The sequence below is a fragment of the Choloepus didactylus genome, chromosome 7 (assembly GCF_015220235.1).
Source record: "Choloepus didactylus isolate mChoDid1 chromosome 7, mChoDid1.pri, whole genome shotgun sequence".
In the NCBI taxonomy this organism is placed as follows: domain Eukaryota; kingdom Metazoa; phylum Chordata; class Mammalia; order Pilosa; family Megalonychidae; genus Choloepus; species Choloepus didactylus.
The window spans coordinates 124681746-124701393 of NC_051313.1; the positions used below are offsets into that span (position 1 = coordinate 124681746).

Consider the following 19648-nt stretch of genomic DNA (forward strand, 5'->3'; position numbering starts at 1 on the left):
GATTGGAATTGCGTTTAATCTGTAGATCAGTTTGGGTAGAATTGGCATCTTAATGATGTTTAGCCTTCCTATCCATGAACACAGAATATCTTTCCACCTATTTAGGTCTCCTTTGATTTCTTTTAGTAACACTTTGTAATTTTCTACTTAGAGGTCTTTTGCATCCTTAGTTATGTTTATTCGTAGGTACTTGATTTTTTTGTTTACTGTTGTGAAAAATTTTTTTCTTGATTGCCTCTTCAGTTAGGTCATTGCTAGTGTATAGTAACATTACTGACTTACACACATTAATCTTGTATCCCACCACTCTGCTGAATTTGTTTATTAACTCAAGTAGCTTTGTTGTCAATTTCTCAGGATTTTCCAAATATAAAACGATATCATCTGCAGATAATGACAGTTTTACTTCTTCCTTTCCAATTTGGATACTTTTTACTTCTTACTTTTTACTTCTTTACTTTTTTCTTCTTGTCTAGCTCAGGCTAGAACTTCTAGCACAATGTTGAATAATAGTGGTGACAGTGGGCATCCTCCCTGACCTTAGGGGGAAGGCTTTCAGTCTCTACCATTAAGTACTATACTGGCTGTGGGTTTTTCATATATGTCCTTTATTATATTGAGGAAATTTCCTACAAATCCTACCTTTTGAAGTGCTTTTATCAAAATGGTATGCTGGATTTTGTTGAATGCTTTTTCAGCATTTATTGAGAAGATCATTTGATTTTTCCCTTTTGATTTGTTAATGTGTTGTATTACATTGATTTTCTCATGTTGAACCACCCTTGCATGCCAGGAATGAACCCCACTTGGTCATGCTGTATAATTCTTTGAATTCGATTTGGAAGTATTTTGATGAGAATTTTTGCATCTCTATTCATTTCAAGATTGTCCTGTAGTTTTCCTTTCTTGTAGTATCTTTATCTGGTTTTGGTATTAGAGTGATAATAGGTTCATAAAATGAGTTGGGTAATGTTCCTTTTTCTTCAATTTTTTGGAAAGATTTTGAGTAGGAATGGTGTCAATTCTTTTTGGAAAGTTTGGTAAAATTCCCCTCTGAAGCCATCTGGCCCTGGGCTTTTACTTGTATGTACATTTTTGATGACTGATTGGATCTCTTTGTGATTGGTTTGTTGAGGTCTTCTATTTCTTCTTGGGTCATTCCAGATTGTTCTTGTGTTTCCTGGAAATTGTCTATTTCCTCTAGGTTGTCTAGTTTGTTGGCATACAGTTGTTCATTGTATCCTCTTATGATTTTTAAAATTTCTTCAGGATCCATACCTTTTGATTAGATTATTTCCATGGAGATGTGACTCTGCCCATTCAAGGTGGGTCTTAATTAGTTTACTGGGATCCTTAAAAGAGCTTAGAAGCTGTGAGAGAGTTCAGAGCCAACACAGACCCAGATGCTTGGAGATGCAGACAGAAAGATATTTGGAGAGAATCTAAGGATGAAATCCAGAGTTTGCCCTGGAGAAGCTAAGAGAGGACTCCCCACCCCCACTCCACCCCCCACAGATGCCTAGAGAGAGACACTTAGGGAGAAACAAGCAAGGATGCACAGGAACTGAGAGACAGAAGCTAAGAAAGAAGCCCAGAGACATTTTGGAGAAGGCACCAGAAACCAGAAGCTAACCTCAGGAGATGCCCAGCAGACTATGGTCATGTGCCTTCCCATGTGACAGAGGAACCCCAGATGCCATCAGCCTTTCTTCAGTGAAGTTATCTTCTTGTTGATACCTTAGTTTGGACACTTTTATGGCCTTAGAGCTGTAAATCTGCAAACGAAAAAATCATCTTTATAAAAGTCAATCCATTTCTGGTATTTTGCATTCCAGCAGATTTAGCTAACCAGAAACAATGACCAAGTGGGGTTTATTCCAGATATACAAGGATGGTTCAACATTTGAAAATCAATTAATGTAATCCAAATGTCAAAAAGTAGAAAACTCACGTGATCCTATCAAGTGATACAGAAACAACATTTAACAAAACAACGCTCACTCATGATAACAACAACAAAAAAAAAACCCTAAGCAAACTAGGAATAGAGAACTTTTCTAATTTTTGTAAATAACATCTACAAAACACCCAAAAGGAAATGGTGTGGTAGAGACAAGTAGTAAACTTACATATGTAGTTTTGCTATATATTATTGCTATTTTTCTACATTAGGAGTTGTTCCAGTTTGCTAATGCTGCCAAAATGCAAAATACCAGAAACTGATTAGTTTTTATAAAGGAGGTTTATTTGGTTACAAAGTTATAATCCTAAAGCCATGAGAGTGTCCAAACAAAGGCATCAACAGTAGGGTACCTCCACTAAAGAACACCAATGGCATCTGGAAAAGCTCTGTTAGTTGGGAAGGCATGTGGCTGGTGTCTGCTTGCTCCTAGGTTGTGTTTCAAAATGGCTTTCTCCCAGGACATTTCTCTCTAGGCATCTGGGGGTGTTCTCTTCCTTTCTTCCGGGCAAACTCTGGACTAGCAAAAGTATATTTTCAATAGCCGTCTCCAAAATGTCTCTCTCAGCTGCTGCTCTGAGTTCCTTCTGTTTGTCAGCTCTTTTATATGGCTCTAGTGATTTAATTAAGACCAACCTGAATGTGTGGGGTAACACTTTCATGTAAATTATCCAATCAAAGGTCTTGCACACAGATGATTGAGTCAAATCTCCATGGAAACAATCAATAGGTTCCAACCTAATCAACACTAATACATGTGCCCCCACAAGATTGCGTTAAAGAACATGGCCTTTTGGGGGACATAATACATCCAAACCAGCACAGGAGTTTTACCATTTTGCATTCCCATGAGGAATGTATTAGAGTTCTTGTTTTATCATGAATAGTGTGTTGTCAAACTTCTGGATTTTTGCTGAGCTGATAGATGACTAAATGGTAACTTCATGTGCTTTTTAGTTTGTATGTTTATATTTTGAGTGAATTTAAGCATCTTTGCAGATGGTTGATGGCTGCCAGCATTTTTTATTCTGTAAACTGTTCATTTCTTTTGCCTGTTTTCTCTATTGTGTTATTGGTTATTTTCTTCCTAATTTTTTTTGTGTTCTTTATATATTACAGGTATAAGCCCTCTGTCTGTGATATGTTGCAAACATTTTCCAGTGTGCTATTTGTCTTTTGACCTTCCTTATGGCGGTCTTTTTTTTTTTTTTTTTGGCAAAAAATACATTTTATTTTTACATAATCAGATTTATCAATCTTTTTTTATTGCTTTTGGGTTTTGAGTCATGGTTAGGTAAGGTATACATACTTCCAGGTATTAGCATTATTATTCATGCTTTCTTCTAATATACGGAAGAGAATGCCATATTTATACTGTATTATAATATTTATAACATTCATGTTTTCTTCTAAACTGTATTGTTGCATTTTTTTCATTTATATTTCATATACTTTTGGAATTTATCATGATTGTGATGTATGGCAGGAGATACTAATCCAATTTTATCTTTGATCAATGTCATAATTTACTAAATATCCATATGTACCTGGTCTTTTTCTGGACTATTCTTTCCACACACCAATATCACTCTTTTAATTCTAAAAGCTGTATAATATGTTCTAATATCTGATAAGGCTCACAATCATTCTTTTTCAGGAATTTCCTGGCTATTCTTATTTTCCCCAAACGAGCTTTATAATCCATCTGTCTAGCTTTGGAACAATATGTGTTGGTATTTTTATTGGTATGTTATAATTACATATGTGTCTAGAGAGGATAGACATCTTTATTGAGTCTTTGTAAGAACAGATGGCTATTTGTTTAAATTTACACTTGGCCCTTCAGGAATGTTTTAAAGTTTTCCCCATAGGGGTTTCTGCACGTTTCTTGTTAAGTTTTTTCCTAAGTATTTTATCTTTTTGATATTGTTGTTGCTATTATAAATATGGTATTCTCTTCGATTATGTCGTCATCACTGGTTATTTGTTTTTGCAGGCTTTCGATTTCAGTGTATTAATTTTATATCTTGCTGTTTTACTAAGTTCTTTTATAGTTTTCCCACTGAATTCCGTCGGTTCATCATCAGCTTACAGAAGTGAACATCCAGCGCACCGGTGAAGATGAAAAACCAGCCAGGAACCGGCAGGTCGCCCCCTGAGGTCCCGCCCTTCCCGCTGGGAAGCAGAGTTTTATCAGTGAAGGACCTCAGGATAAGAGCCCTCTGAGGCATCTGGAACCTCAAAGATGCAGAAACCAGAATAAAAGTGAGAACGAGGAAGCATAGGATTTTCCTATCTTCAGATCAGCTCTGCAAAACTCGACCACTCATCGGGTCTGGGGAAGCACAGATAATGAATGGCAGGATAAAAAGAAATCAATAGCGTGAGAAAAAGAAAGCAATTCCGTTTAACTGCAGGCCTGAGGGTCCCAGCATTCCTCTCGAGTGGGCGGGAGGAAACACCACCGAGTTGAAAGCTCTTTCCGCTTCCCCACACTTCCTAGAGCTGCCGCGGAAGTGCTCCCAGTGTCAGCCAAGCGAGCAGATCTTGCTTCCGGCCTTTGTGGGTCGCTTCTGGTAGGTTCCTGCCTCAGGAAGGTTTCGAAGTTTCATCCCTTCACACCCGAGGAGGGAACCCTCTGCTTGCCCCTTGGTACCGCGGGTGAGGAACCTGTGCGGTGGGCGGACCGCCAAGGGGTTGCTGCGTTCCTGTGGCCTGGGCCCCTCGAGCTCGGGCCGGCAGGTGCCGGGTGGGAGTTCCCCTCCTCGGTCCTCCTGCCCCCTGGAGAGTGCATCCGAATCCGGGAGGGGGAGGGGGTACCGGTCTGTGCGCTCCATACCACCCCGAATCCACCCTCCTTGTATCGGGGTACCATTCTCGGGTTCAATGCCTCCCGACGCTTTTACATTCTTGGGGTCACCCACGCCGAGCGGCGTCCTATGGACCCTCACCTGGTCCTGCCTTACTTTAGATTTGCAATCACATCAGAATAGGGCAGAAGAGGACCTTAAAAGTCAGTGTCTCCAGCCTTTTCACGTTACAAATGAAGAATGAGATCAGAGAGATTAGGTCCCAGAGGAAATAAATTCATGTGACTTTACTGCTTTTATGACTTAATGGTTTACATCATACATCTGGACATTAAAAATAAGGGGGGGAGGGCAACTACGCAAGGATGCCCCCGTCTTTTATTATTATTATTTACTTTGAATGTTTATTTTATTTCATTAAATTGTTCTTTATTTGGGAATAAATGGAAACATTTCCTACTGAGATTTACTCTTTCTTACTCTTCCTTCTCAAAGTGCTGAAACAACTAGGCACCTAACCCATTCTTAAGACTTTTCCATCAAAGTGTTTCCCTGAGTATAATAAATTAACCTGGAGGTAGGGTTTCAAATTTGCAATTTTTGTTTTGATGTAGTTGGTATTAATAATGATGGTTTACTCCTTAGGTCTGCCCAGGAAGAAATTTTCCAGGAGAAATCTTGCTGGAAACACTGATAAAGCTTTTGCACATCTATGATGGCAGCTTTTTGGGCTATCCAAAAGCACAAGGACCAGGATGCACTTTTGGAAGTAAAGACAGAGGAAGATGAGAAAAAGAAGGAGGAATTTAAATATACTACCAGACAGGATCAGAACCTGCAGAAGAATAACTCCCATAGTGGAGAGGTCTTCCGACTGTACTTCAGGCAGTTCTGTTACCAAGAAACATCTGGACCCCGTGAGGCTTTGAGCCGACTCCGGGAACTTTGCCATCAGTGGCTGAGGCCAGAGACCCACACCAAAGAACAGATCCTGGAACTGCTAGTGCTGGAGCAGTTCCTGACCATACTGCCTGAGGAGCTCCAGGCCTGGGTGCAGGAGCAACATCCAGAGAGTGGGGAGGAGGCAGTGACAGTGCTGGAGGATTTAGAGAGAGAGTTGGATGAGCCAGGATATCAGGTGGAAAAAAAAAAAAAGATGTGGTTCTGTTTGAGAAAAGATGAATTGAGGACTTTTAGTCCAGAGTGAAGTTCAGTAGCATTATTTCGCTGTGTGTTTTTGACACTTTAGTGCATCAGAAAGGAGGCCTGAGTGTCATGGAAAATTGGTTAATGTGGTCCTATTTATTTGCACCTTTTCTGCAAAGGGATCTTGTATTTCTATACTAAGGTGCAAAATTCTATTTGATTAACATGCTGCTCAGCTTAATAACAGAAGACTTCTAGTACAGAGAGGAGATGTTAGAGAGAAGATGGTAACAGTGTGGACAGCAGCCTCTTGAACGGGGCATCACTTCTGTTGCACAACAAAATAATTAAGAAATAGGTCTTGCAGATAGATCCACTGCCCTGCATCTATTAAATGGTTAAAAGATGGAGAAATCAAATTCACCAACTCAGGGTGATGAGATGTAGCAGCAGAACTGAAAGGTGGGAAGGGGTAGGGCAGAAAACTCATGTTTCTTTGAGTAGTTAAAAAGTCCAGTTAAATTAGAAGACCAGGTTGTTAGTAGAGTTGTGACTAGAGCATCCGGGACCTTAAATATCAACCTCTCGGGTTTCGATTTTATTCTTTAGGACAGAGGCTTTCCCCCTTTACTCCTTGAGTCTAAATGAGCTTCACTAATCTCAAGATGTAAAAGATGACTAAATCATGTAGGACCTTTTTAACATTGACATATAAGACGATGGTTCTGAACCAGTGGCAATTTTGTGCCCCAGAGGGCATTTGGCAATCTTGAGACATTTTGAGGTGTCATAACTGGGGGCGGTGTTACTGGCATGTGGTGGGTAGAGGCAAGGGATGGTGCTAAGCCTGTAATGCAGAGGACAGCATTATTGACAGAATTTTTCAACCCAAAATATTAATAGAACCAAGGTTAGAAAATCTTGGTATAAGGATTATGAAACAATGAGATAATAAAACAGTATGTTAGAAAGTATATTCTAGCATTGGGGGTACAAAATAAACCAGAGAGGGAAGGAGCATGTGACAAGAAGATCTCAGTTTGAAATAAAGTCATGAAAGTGTGACCACAGAAAGTGAGACATGTTAGGTTAAGAATTGATGGAAATGATAACAGATTAGATTTATAAAGAAGGAAGTAAGAATGAAGAACTCTACTGAGCAGCTATTCTGGGCTAAGCACCAGGAATTTCAAAATTGAAAGATCAGTGTAAAAGAGACACTCCTAGCAGAGCTGAAGACTGTAGGGGCAGATTGGATTAGGGAACAGTTTTTTCATTCAGTAAATAGTCATTTAACACCTATTTTGCACCAGGCACCATTCTAGGCACAGGATGCATCCGTGAACAAAGCATAGAAGATTGCCACTCTCATGTATAGTCTACTGAAAAGAAACAGACAGTTAAAAAAAAAAAAAAACAAAACAACCAAACAAAAAGTAGTAAGTCAGATGGTGGTAAACTCTATGAAAAAAAAGCAAAGCAGGGTAGAGGAATAGTGAATGAAATGGGGTTCTCATATTTTCAGTAGACTGATCAGGGAAGGCTTGTCAGATAAGACATTTAGACCAGGGGTCTGAATTAAAAGAGCAAGCCATGCAGCTATTTGGATAAGAGCATTCACACAGAGGGTGTAGTAAATGGAGAGGTCCTGAGGAGAATGGGCTCATCAAGGTAGAGGAACAGCAAGGAAGAGATAATGTCAAATAGGATTCAAGGGAGCAAATCATGTAGAGACTTGTAAGGCCATCACTAGGACTTTGGATTTTATTCTGAATGAGATGGAAAGTAATTGGAGAGTTTTAAGCAGAGGGGAGATATAATCTGATTTAAATTTCACAATAATCACCCTAGTTGCTATGTCAAGAAAGTTCTATAATGACTGGGGGGCTGGGTGGTGGAAGTCAACGTTAGAAGCAAGGAGACCAGTTTGGGAAGCTATAGCTATAAGTTATAATCCTCTCGAGATACTAGTACCTTGGATTAGGATTGTAGCAGTAGAAGTGATGAGATGTAATTGGATTCTGAAGATATTTCGAAGATAGAGTTCAGCAGGATTTGTTTTTATATAGTATATAGGATGTGAGCAAAAGTGAGCAGTTAACAATTATGCCAAAATTTTTGGTTTGAACATGAAGTAGAATGGATTTGTCATTCACCGAGATGGGGAAGACTGGGAGAAAAGTCAGCCTGGGGTGGAGGTACAGGAATGAAGAGTTTGGTTTTAGATGTGTTAATTTTGGGATGCCCATTAGAATCCAAGTGGAAAAGTTGAGCAGGCAACCGAATATAATGAGTTGGAATTCAGTGGATGAGTCTGAGCTGAAAATATAAAATTGAGATTTGTCAGAAGATAGATGGTATTTAAAGCCATAAGACAAGATTATACCACCAAGGGAGTAACCAGCAATGGAGAAAGTAGAGGGGTCAGGGAGGTCAGAAGAGAACCAGAAGAAAGAATGGGATACTCATGTGCAGTTAGAAGTAATTTGATTTTAAGTGTGTTGAGTTTGAAATGAAACTGTGTCAGGGAAATAGAGGTAGGATATTACGTTCTCTTACAAAATTTAGCCATTTTCTGAGAGTACAGGAGTAATTTGGAGGACCTGTTGTACATCAAAGCCCTGTGCTAGATGCTTTACATACATGATATAAATAATCTCAGAGAGATTAAGTAACTACCCAAGGTCGCAGAGCTACTAAACTAAGAAACAGTAATTAGAGTGATTCCAAATCACTGCTTTTTTCACAATACCATGCTGGGGAAACCTATAATTTTTTTTAATATAAGAGGGAATGGGTCCATGGAGTAATGGAAGCCCCAGAGTGGCTGAAATTGCTGACCAAAGGATTAATTAGGGGAGCAAGGGTCAAAGGGAAGCGGAAAGGGATGGGATTGAAGGCGGAAGTGGAAAATGAGCCTAGAAATAGAAGGGACATCTTTCTCTAAGATAGAAGAGAAGGAGAAGAATATGAGGATAGAGATGAGTGAAGTGAAAGGTAGATGAAGAAGTAAACTCTGGATAATTGTGATCTCAGATAAGTAGGAAATAAGGTCAACTTCCCAGGGAGAAACGAGATCAGACCTCAGAAGAGCAGGAACTATTGGGAGTAGCTTCTGAATGAATATAGAAGAGATTTCTTTTTATTTTTTCTTTCTCTCACCCTCTTTCTTTTCTTCCTCTTTCTCCTTTGTTCCCTTCTGCCTTTAAAAAAATCATTTCTCTCCATTTTTCTTTACTTATTCCCTTTCATGTTCTTCTTTCTCTGTTCTATTTCCCCAAAATTCTATCTCTGACCCCTCCCTGCCTGTTTTTACCTCCTTTTCCTTGTTTTCTTTTGTTTCTTTCCTATTCCATTTCTCTGAGCATAAGACAGAAGTAAAAGGGTCACAACTAACGTACCTCGGGAGTTAAGAATAGGAGACCTTACTGCTGGATGGGGAAGGGAAGCTTTCTCAGCAGTGTTTATATTGGCTTTAAAGAATGGGTCAGATTGTGGCAGACTGATATGTGGGAGGAAGGTCATTCCAGGCTTTAGAAAGCTGGGTGGGGTCTTTCTCCCCACTGCCATAAATAGTATACCCTTTTGTTTTCTGCTTTTAGAGCAAGTCTCTCAGCTATATTTCATTTTCCTCAGGTCTCAGCCCACACTGAGGATCAGGAAATGTTTTTGCAGGAGACAACTCTAGGAACAGAACAAGAATCCAGTATGGCCCTCCAGTCTATGACAGCTGAGCTAAAGTGTGAATCTCCAGAACTTGAAGCCCTGCAGGACCAAGGTAAAGGAGAGAGACCCATCTTGGGAGGAGGAAGAAGAGAGAGCTAAAAGAACCTTTTGGCCTCTTTTGTACTCAGTATTCTCTCTGATTGTTAAAGTCAGGAAGGCCTCTCTAGGAATCTGATGACCTTTGCATAGACTCCTGGCCTGGTTTGTCACTTTTCAATTATTTTTCTTTTTATAGTCTGATTTTTCTAAATATTCACTGTATTTTATTTGAGATCACATAATTTAGTCTTTCTTTTAGCTATCTTCCTTTGTACTGATCTCCCTGCCATTTTTAGCCTTTATCCTATCTTCTGATTTGACTGTGTCCTTCCTCTTTCATTAAACAGCCTTTGCCCATGATGTATTACAATTAACTCTCAGATGTTCATAATTTTGATAGATATTGTCAAATTGCCCTCTATAGCGCTATATCAATTTATACTCCCACCTGCAGTGTGTGATACCCATTTCGTGAACACAGTGGTATGCCAAAAAACTTTGCCTAGTTTTCTGTTTGTTTGTTGGGCTTTTCCTTAACAATTTTTGGAGTGCTTTATATATTATATTTGCCCTATATTCTAATGCCATTTTATAGTCATGTTGAAACTCTAGGTTTTATTTTATGTTTTTCATTTGAATAATTTTTTGTCCTCTAATGAAGTTTCTGTCTACTGTCACAGGAAACTTAGATAACATTTGTGATCCCTTTGTAGTTTCAGATATTGAGACTGGAAACGAGTACAGGAATTTAATATTAAAGCAAGCAGTTTCTGAAGAAATGGAACCATGTGGGAATATATCTAACAGATTTGAAAATGAGATGACCCAGGATGCTAAATGTGGAGAAACCCATGAACTTGAAGCAAAAACAGAAGAGCCTTCTGGATATCCCAGGGAAGATAAACAACCTACATGTGATGAAAATGGAGTAAATTTGACTGAGAACTTAGACCTTACTGAACATCAGAGAATCTGTCCAGGAGAAAAACCTTATGAATGTGATGACTGTGGAAAAGCCTTCAGTCAGCACTCATGCCTCATAGAACATCAGAGGATTCATACTGGAGACAGGCCCTACAAATGTGAAGAGTGTGGAAAAAGTTTCCGTGGAAGAACTGTGCTTATTCGGCACAAAGTAATACACACTGGGGAGAAACCGTATAAATGTGACGAATGTGGCAAAGCCTTTGGCCGATGGTCAGCTCTTAATCAACATCAGAGACTTCACACAGGAGAGAAACACTACCACTGTAATGAGTGTGGCAAAGCCTTTAGCCAGAAAGCAGGTCTCTTTCACCATCTCAAGATCCACACAAGAGACAAACCTTATCAGTGTATTCAGTGTAATAAAAGTTTTAGTCGGCGTTCAATACTTACTCAGCATCAAGGAGTTCACACTGGGGCAAAACCCTATGAGTGCAACGAGTGTGGAAAAGCCTTTGTTTATAACTCATCTCTTGTTTCTCATCAGGAGATCCATCACAAGGAAAAATGCTATCAGTGTAAGGAATGTGGGAAATCCTTCAGTCACAGTGGCCTTATTCAGCATCAGAGAGTCCACACTGGGGAGAAACCCTACAAGTGTGACATATGTGAAAAAACCTTTATTCAGAGGACAAGCCTTATAGAACATCAGCGAATTCACACTGGAGAGCGACCCTATACATGTGATAAATGTGGGAAGGCCTTTACTCAAAGATCAGTCCTCAATGAACATCAGAGAATCCATACTGGAGAGAGGCCCTACAAGTGTGATGAGTGTGGGATTGCCTTTCGAGGAATTACCAGCCTCATTCAGCATCAGAGAATCCACACTGGGGAGAAACCCTACCAATGTGATGAGTGTGGCAAAGCCTTCAGACAGAGGTCAGATCTTAGTAAACACCAGAGAATCCATAATAGACGTGGTACCTATAAATGTGAAGAGCATGGGGAATCGTTTAGGCAAAACACAGCTCTTATTCAACATCAGACTGTCCAGAAAGGAGAAAAATCTATTTCTATGTGATGATTACAGGGAAAATATCTTCATATTGAGTATAGGCTGGAGAGAAATACTAGCTTTGTAATGATTTGGGGCAAAACTTCAGTCACTATTGCTGAAAGGAAACCTCAGCTATTTTATAAAGAACACACCATGTACCACCTATTTTATTAGGTACTGTGGGGAACAAGAAGCATAACACAGATTCCTTCTCTCCAAAAGAGTTCACAACCTAATTTGGGAAAAATATGATCCACATATTTGTTTAAATAAAACTATAGGACAGTAGATTGATGCTCAAGGTAGTATAGGATTAAAGTGGCACTTGAGAGACAGAGTGCTACAGATTTTGAAGGACAATTCACTGTTGCCTTGGGTGATCAGGAAAGATTTTATTGAAGTCAGGAACCCTTGAAGGGTTATCTGGGTGGATTTTGAAATCATCAACAATAACAGGAGGCAGGATGTAAAGGAAGAATATGAAAGTGAAGAAGGTCCAAAGTAGGAGTAATAGCATGGTAGAAGTATTTTGTGTAAAAATCAAATGATGAATCATGAAGCAGTAGCTCAAAAATGGCATTAAGGTTGAGAATAAGGTTGCCAGGCTTCTCTTTTCTAATTGATTCAAGGTAAACAAAACAGTGAGTTTTTAAGGCAAAAAGTACCTTGGAGAACCAAGTTTCTAAAGCAATGAAAAGTAAAGTGAGCTTAAACATGGCTTTGGATGAAAAGGTGATCTGACAATCAAATGGGTGTTCCAGAGAGTGCAGTAGAAAGGGCTGCCAAGGGAAGAAAGGGAAAAAACTTAAAATGTAAAATAGGAAAGGACAATGAGCAGAGCTCTGAATTTGAGAGATCACAGCTTTATGGTGAGGCTGCAGATGGAAAGCACTGAGCTCTAAGAACTTGGAAAAGCTCTGCATTCCTGTACTCAGTACAGAAGTAACCTCTTTTATCAAAAGCCAGAACTTCTTACCAATTACACCCAGAAACATTCAGAACTAGAGAGGATCCTAAGAAATTCAAATTTAAAAATGATGAACTGCTGGAGGTGCTATAGTGAGAATTTTTCATTGTAAAGGATGCTTATCAATAGTAGAATTGTGAAAGTGAGGACAAAGTCGTTATTGGACATCTTTTGGAATCGTGAAAAAGATTTATTAATAATATATAATATTTATTAACTGCTTACTAAGGACCAGATATTGCTAAATGTTTTAGTTGCATTATTTTATTTTTAGCTAGGAAAACTGAAATTGATAAATTAAAGCTGCACATGGTCACAAAATTTGTATGTGGTGGAGCCAAGATATGAACCCAAGCAGACCAATTCCAGAGCCCATACTTTTAATCTCTGTGATACATGTCCTCTGTTTATTTCAGTTGAATGAACCACTTGTTGCAGTGGTATTCTATGTCTTCAGTAATTCTCTGTAGAAACTTTTCAACTCCTACCACTTCTCTGTAGCAAAACTCAGAGCACTGGGGTCTAACCAAAGGTAATATCATCCTCCTCTCTGCCTACCAAATCTTGAGTGAGATTTGGCCAGTGTAAACATCAGCCCTAATTCTTATTGCCTGCAAAATGAGGGTGTCCTCAGCAAACATTCCATTTTAAAAATTGGTTCTTTATGTGAAAGGAACACCCTCCTGACTTATAACCATGATCCACTCTCTCTGTTATTCTGGCTGTGACATAGGATATTTGGCTGTTTTGTCTAATACATATCATAATGATTTAGAGATATATCCCCAAGTATTAATAACCTGTTATGGCCCTATCTTCAAAAAGAGTTTTATTCTAAGTGATGTTATATTTGTTGCTAATACCACTTTTGGGGTTAAAAGATAACCCATTTATATGTTTTATATAATATATAAATATATTATATAAAATAATTCTTTTATTTGCTTAAGATTTACCTCTTCTGTGGTTCAAATTGTTCCCTTCCTGACTCCACAAGGCTGGAATTTGAGCAACAAGTCCTTCCCAACCTAGGGATAAGCATTTGATAGCCTTTAATTGAATCTCTTCTCAACTTTAATCCTTCCACACTGAAAAGTTCTCATACCACAGCCCTTCCAGCAGTTCATCATTTTATTTGAATTTCTTTGGATATTCTCATTCCAGATGTTTCTGGGCATAATTTGTAAAGAGTTCTCACACAGTATTTTTATTCATATAGAACATTTTAATATATTTATGTGTATATATGTTAATATATATGTATGCATAGGCATGTGTTATGTATGATATGTAATATATTGCATGTATAATATATATTGATTTTATATATATAATTTGATTTTTACAAAGCCAAGCATTGTAAATGCTAACTTCTCTGTTGATTAGCTCCCTAGTTCACATTGTAAGATTGTCATTGAGAGCCAGCAGGAAAACAGCAATTTTCTGTTTCATGGAAACAGTTGATTCTCTTCACTCAAATTAAAAAGGACAGGTTCTGGGTCTGAAAATCCATCTTTCAAGGCTCCCAGAACTTTCACCCACCACAGTTTAAGGTGATCTTTGAGGGGTATGTCTGTTTGCCGCTGCCAGTCATCTTCCTAGGCCAGAGGTTCCAGGAGCACTCCTACCTGGAGGCCATTTGGAACCTCTAATTTATGCTTAAATCTTCATTATTCCTCTCTATGCTTGTCATGTATGTCCTACTTTTTGATCTAGTGCCTCAGTTCTGTTTACTTCAGTGAAGGCTTTAGGAGTAGGTGTCTCCCCATTTATCCCTGATAAAGAACAAGGCAACTTAGGGATTCTTTACAGCATCTGGTACCCAGATACCTTTTTTATTCCTGAGGCAGAGCTTAATAACATGGCTTCAAAGTCAGATTCTGGGTTCAAATCTCATTTTACCACAACTAGCTGAGTGACTTTGGGCAAGCAACATAACCTCCTATGACTCAGTCTATAGCAGTAATGATAGTACCTACTCATTGGGCAATTATGTGGATTAAATGAGTTAAGAGATATAAAGTGCTTAGAACAGTACTTAGTATATGGTTAAGTACTTTGTAACTGTTACTGTTTTGATTATTACTGTGGGCTCTCTCAAATACCTTGGCTTAAGATGCCCTGGCCCCATGCCAGAAGACACTTGTAACTGTGCTACAGGTTTCCCAGGACTGTTGCATAGTCCGTCCAGCCTTGGGATAAAAGCTCTCATTCGGTTCTGCTTTTAACTTTATTTCCCTGGGTACTGATGAACAGTACCTGGCAAGGCACAAATATCGCCCAAGCTGGAAGGGAGAGATTTCCTTGCCTTTCATCTCCACTTCCATCAATTATCAGAGATAACCAGGAGCCCACAGTTTTCTCTATATGTCTTTGGAGCGGCTTTTCTGAAGTTCTGCATCCTGAAGGCGGATTCCTGGCCTGGCCTGGCGCTCACGGAGCGCTGGTCCCTAGGCTTACCTGAGGACAGCCAAAGCCAGCGCTGTTCAGCAGGGGCGGGGATACTGCCAGGCAACCACAGAGAGAGAAAATCCTCCAGGATCCCAGAGAAAATCAAAGGCTAAGGCTGCTGGTAACAGTGGTGGGCCATTCTGGCCTTTGTAGAGTACATTTAGAGGTGATGGTGGTTGTAGGTTTGTGGATTCTGGGTTTGAACCTGGTGTCCAGTCAACCTGGTGAATTTGGGATCTGCTGATTGGGAGGAGTAGGGGAAAGTTAAGAATGGCTTCCAAGTTTTGAGCTGAGGTACCAAGAAACTGGGGCTGTTAAAGAGGAAAGTTTGGGTTTCTGGTTTGGGAAAAGGTAAGTTTGGTTCATGTGGGGGGTTGTGTTCATGACTTTCCCAAGAGTAGTTGATGCTTGGGTGCAAGGAAAGATGTAAAGTACACTTACTGGTTGTATGACTTTGAGCAAATTACTTAATCTCTCTGTGCCTCTATGTCATGTCAGTGGGAATTATGAAAGTATCTAATTAAATGAGCAAATACATAGTAAATATTAAATAAATATTAGCTGTTAGTATTTTTTTTTCTCATATCTCATGTCCTTTTCGTCTCCCTGTCATTTATATGGGATTTCTCTGAAGGGAAAGAACAGAAGGGAAAGGGTTGCTGGTCTTTCTCTCAAGGAACGTATACATTTAGGAACTAAAAGACTTCATCAGATGAAGCCAGCTAACAGTTTGCAAAGTCACTCCCACTCTGTCTCTTAATTTATTTAGCTTCTTGATATAGTTTCTTTTTCATTTAGTACACTGTCCAGGTAAGTGAGTTCTTGGGTAAAAGAGCTAAACAAAATTTAGAGTTTCTTTTAATAGTGTTATTTTATGCCTCAGGAAGAAGACTAGCTACAAGGAAATACTTCTGAAAAATCAGTGTGAACCCCAAGCTGGAGTGAACCTTCTCCTGAGCTCTCTCATTCCAGAATGGCAGTCCTCTTGCAGGAAAGATTTCTAGTAGTGATGGTAGAGGAAGAGGACTGTGCCTGGGACTAAGAATAAGGCTGGCAAAGAAATTACTGATCCTTCCCCAAACTTTAAGTTATTACTACCAGGAGTTAGATGTCTGGACCTCAAAGGGCTCTCTGCATACTCAGGGAGCTCTGCCAACAGTTGCAGAGAACAGAAGTACATGCCAAGGAGCAGGTGCTGGAGCAGGTCCTGACCCCTGCCTGGGAAGCTGCAGACCTGGTAGGATAATACCATCCAGAATATGGAGAGGAGGCATCGATTATGCTGAAGATTTGAAGACACAGCTTGAAGGATAAGCCATCAGGTGGGAAGGGTTGAAACAAACATGTATGGCCTGACTAGTGGAAAGCTTTGAGAATAGCACAGAATACAGCAAAACTGAACTTTTGGATATACCAGATGTATCTGGAGTCATAATCCAGCATCTCCCTCATGAGCTTTAATTCTCCTGATATTCATATGTACCTCCAAACCTCTTTCTATGTTGGAGGATATTTGTTTGGATATTTTACTGAATTTTTAGCTTAAATTCCAAAATCAACTTTGTACCATTGCCTTTAGGGCCTAGGCTAAGGATAGAAAAATATGCTTATGGTAGGGATAGTACCTTGGAATTCCAAGGGTTTCAGGTTTAGCCTGTTAAGACCCTATCTCAGTGTAACTCTCAGAGTATTGTTTTTTAAAACATGAGATGATGAGAAAGGATCTCTGGAGACAGTGACGGAAGAGGAGACCCTCTCAAGGGAAGCTTTTTTAAAACTTTAAGTAGTTGTAAATTGTCCTTTTAATTTTCCCTAGCAAATTAAACTTTCTCTTGGTTTCATGATTTTCCCTGTTTCTCAGTTCTGGATTCCAACTGATCTCTTGACTTTTTTTTATTATACCTTTCTGATTCTTTGTCACATTTTGTGAAGAAATGCCCCATGATCTTCCAGTCTCTCTCTGTCCACTTAGCTCCTATTCTCACTCAGACTTGATGCCCCCATCCCCCCACCCCCAACCTTAGGTTCTAAACAAAATTAGGATGCCAGTTTAGAGACATAGAAAAATTGCACACTTTAGGTAAGACTAGGTTGGGGTTTTTTCCACTTTGCTCCACATCATATCTCATTATCTTAGCAGAAGAGAGAACTGACGTTCGAATTGTCTGCATTTTTTTTAGATGGTGATACTGAGAATGAAAATAAGGACTTGGCTCTAACAGAAAATTCTGAAGATTCTGAAATCATGTGGGCAGATCTCTACAGAATTGCCACATGAGTGCAGTAAGTGTAGTAAAAACTTTAGTTACTGGTGAGCCATTACTCAGCATCAGGGACTCCATGCTGAAGAGAATCTCTTTGAGAACAGCAGGTGTTTTTTATAGTGGGCCCCTTCTTTCCCACCAGGAGATACACCATAAAGAAAAATGCTGTCACTAAGGACTGTGGGAAGGCTCTCAGTCACAGTGGCCTTGTTTGACATCAAAGAATACACATAAGAGAGAGACCCTAAAATGTGAGGAGGCCTTCATTGATCAAGAAAACCCTATAGACCCTTGTGTGGAGAATGTAGAAAAGCCTTTTTTTCATCCAGAATTCAGGACTGACTGTGCACCAGAGAAAATCTACACTTGAGAGAGATCTTGTTAATGTGGGAATGATGTCCATGGAATCACCAGCTTTATTCAGCATTGGAGAATTCACAGTAAAGAGAACCCACCAGTGTGATGAACATGGAAAAGTCTTCAGATAGAGGTTGGACCTTGGCAAACCTTGTTGAATCTGTATTAAAGGGGCTCTTATAAATATTATAAATGAGGATTGTGGGAAGTTGTATAGACAGAGCTCAAATTTCAACACCAGAGTCTATAATATTGGGAAGTGAATATAAGGAATGTAAATGAGCAAGATGCATAGGGAATGGGTGTTCCAAATTGCCCATTTTAGCAAGGAAAAACATTCAATGAATGTCTCAGGTCAAGAAAAGGAAAGGTCAGAAGTTCTTTTTCCCTTCCCAGAGGGGTCCATGTATGTAAGCAACCAGGACTTTTGAAATAAGCTGTTTACCTGCATCCCTAGACTTGTGATACTGTCTTTGGGATGATTATCTGGGTATCAAGGGACATGCTATTTCCCCCAGACCTGCTCTAATCACGTATCTTTAATTCATTCAACAAGCACAGACAGTAGTATTGTTGTATTCCATTGTTGTAAATGTATAATATTTTATTTTCCTTATGGGCAAAATAGGCTTGTATGTGTACCTCAGGACACAAAAATCACATATATAATGTTTTAATAAATGGAGTGAAAAGAACCATGATTGAATTGCCTAATACTTTCATAAATTTGAGAGTGCCTCTATGTCCTTCAACACAAGTATATATTTTTCATCTTTGGCTTGATTATTTTTTTAAGATAGAAAAAAATCTTTCATGTACAACCTATTGATAGATAATTACAGTTATTTTCTTTTGTAAATAACATGTATATAACATTGTGAAAGCTAATACTTTAAGTAACTTCTTTATTATGCTTTTCAGTTCTAAAACCTATTGGGTAAAAGAGGGAAATATTTAAAAGGTCTCCTTCACCAATTTGATAATATAGTCCAATCTCTACTCATGCATAAGAAAATGAGGCTTATGTATTTTATAGTAGTTCACTAAATATAGGAGCCACTTTACAGTGATTATTTCAGAATCCTGGGATTGTATCTGATGTACATCCCTAAATTTTTTTGCCTAGGTATTACAGTTACTATTTTAAAAGATGGACTACATTCTGTATGAAGTTTTTTTCAGCATCTATGAAAGTAACATTTTTTTCCTTAACTTTATTACTATCTTGTACATAAAAGCATTTCCTAATATTGAATCAACATTCACTGCATTACTGGAATAAATATCACTTAGTCATGGTGTATTCTTTTCTTAATATGATAATGGATTCTATTTGCTAATATTTCATTTAGTACATTTTTATTCAATATTCACGTGATATTAGTCTTTTTTGTGCTACATTTTCAGGTTTAGATATCAGTGTTTAATTTGCACGATAAAGAGGTTTTTGTTCAAAAATGCTCTAGAATAATTTATGAAACATTGGAACTAGCTGATCTTCAAAGGTTGCATTATGGGAAATCATCTGGGATGGGTGCTTTTTATGTGGGATAGTTCCTTGGTAACATTCTCTATTTCTTCTATAAAAATGGACTGTTTTGGCTTTCCCCTTATAATGGGGGCCAATTTGGGTAATCTTTATTTGTCTAGGAAATTATGCATTTTGTCTAGATTTTCAAATTTGTTTACCTGTGATCTGTAATGTAGTCTATTGTGTTTTTTTAACAGCTTTATTGAGGGAAATTGATATACAATGAACTGCACAAGTGTACAACTTGCTAAGCTTTGACATGTATACACCTGTGAAACCATCACCACAATCAATATCATGAACATAATCTATCACCCAAAAAAAGTTCATGACCCTTGATAATCTCTCTCTTCCACCCTTCCCTTCAACCTGCTCCTGACTCCAGGTTTATATTTTCTAGAATTTTATATGCA

General features: G+C 38.7%; 1 protein-coding gene across 2 annotated transcripts; it reads left to right on the forward strand.

The window, feature by feature from the left end:
* The first annotated feature begins 4398 nt into the window (after positions 1-4398).
* Positions 4399-15946, forward strand: ZSCAN12 (zinc finger and SCAN domain containing 12). Of its 2 annotated transcripts, none has more exons than XM_037844883.1 (4): positions 4399-4536; positions 5416-5908; positions 9553-9694; positions 10395-15946. In XM_037844883.1, exons 2-4 carry the CDS (start codon positions 5483-5485, stop codon positions 11687-11689), a joined length of 1863 nt encoding a protein of 620 aa, XP_037700811.1. In that variant the 5' UTR covers positions 4399-4536; positions 5416-5482; the 3' UTR covers positions 11690-15946. The 2 variants fall into 2 exon arrangements, with proteins under 2 accessions (XP_037700811.1, XP_037700810.1); XM_037844882.1 differs by lacking the exon at positions 4399-4536 and adding an exon at positions 4551-4621.
* The last annotated feature ends 3702 nt before the right edge of the window (positions 15947-19648 follow it).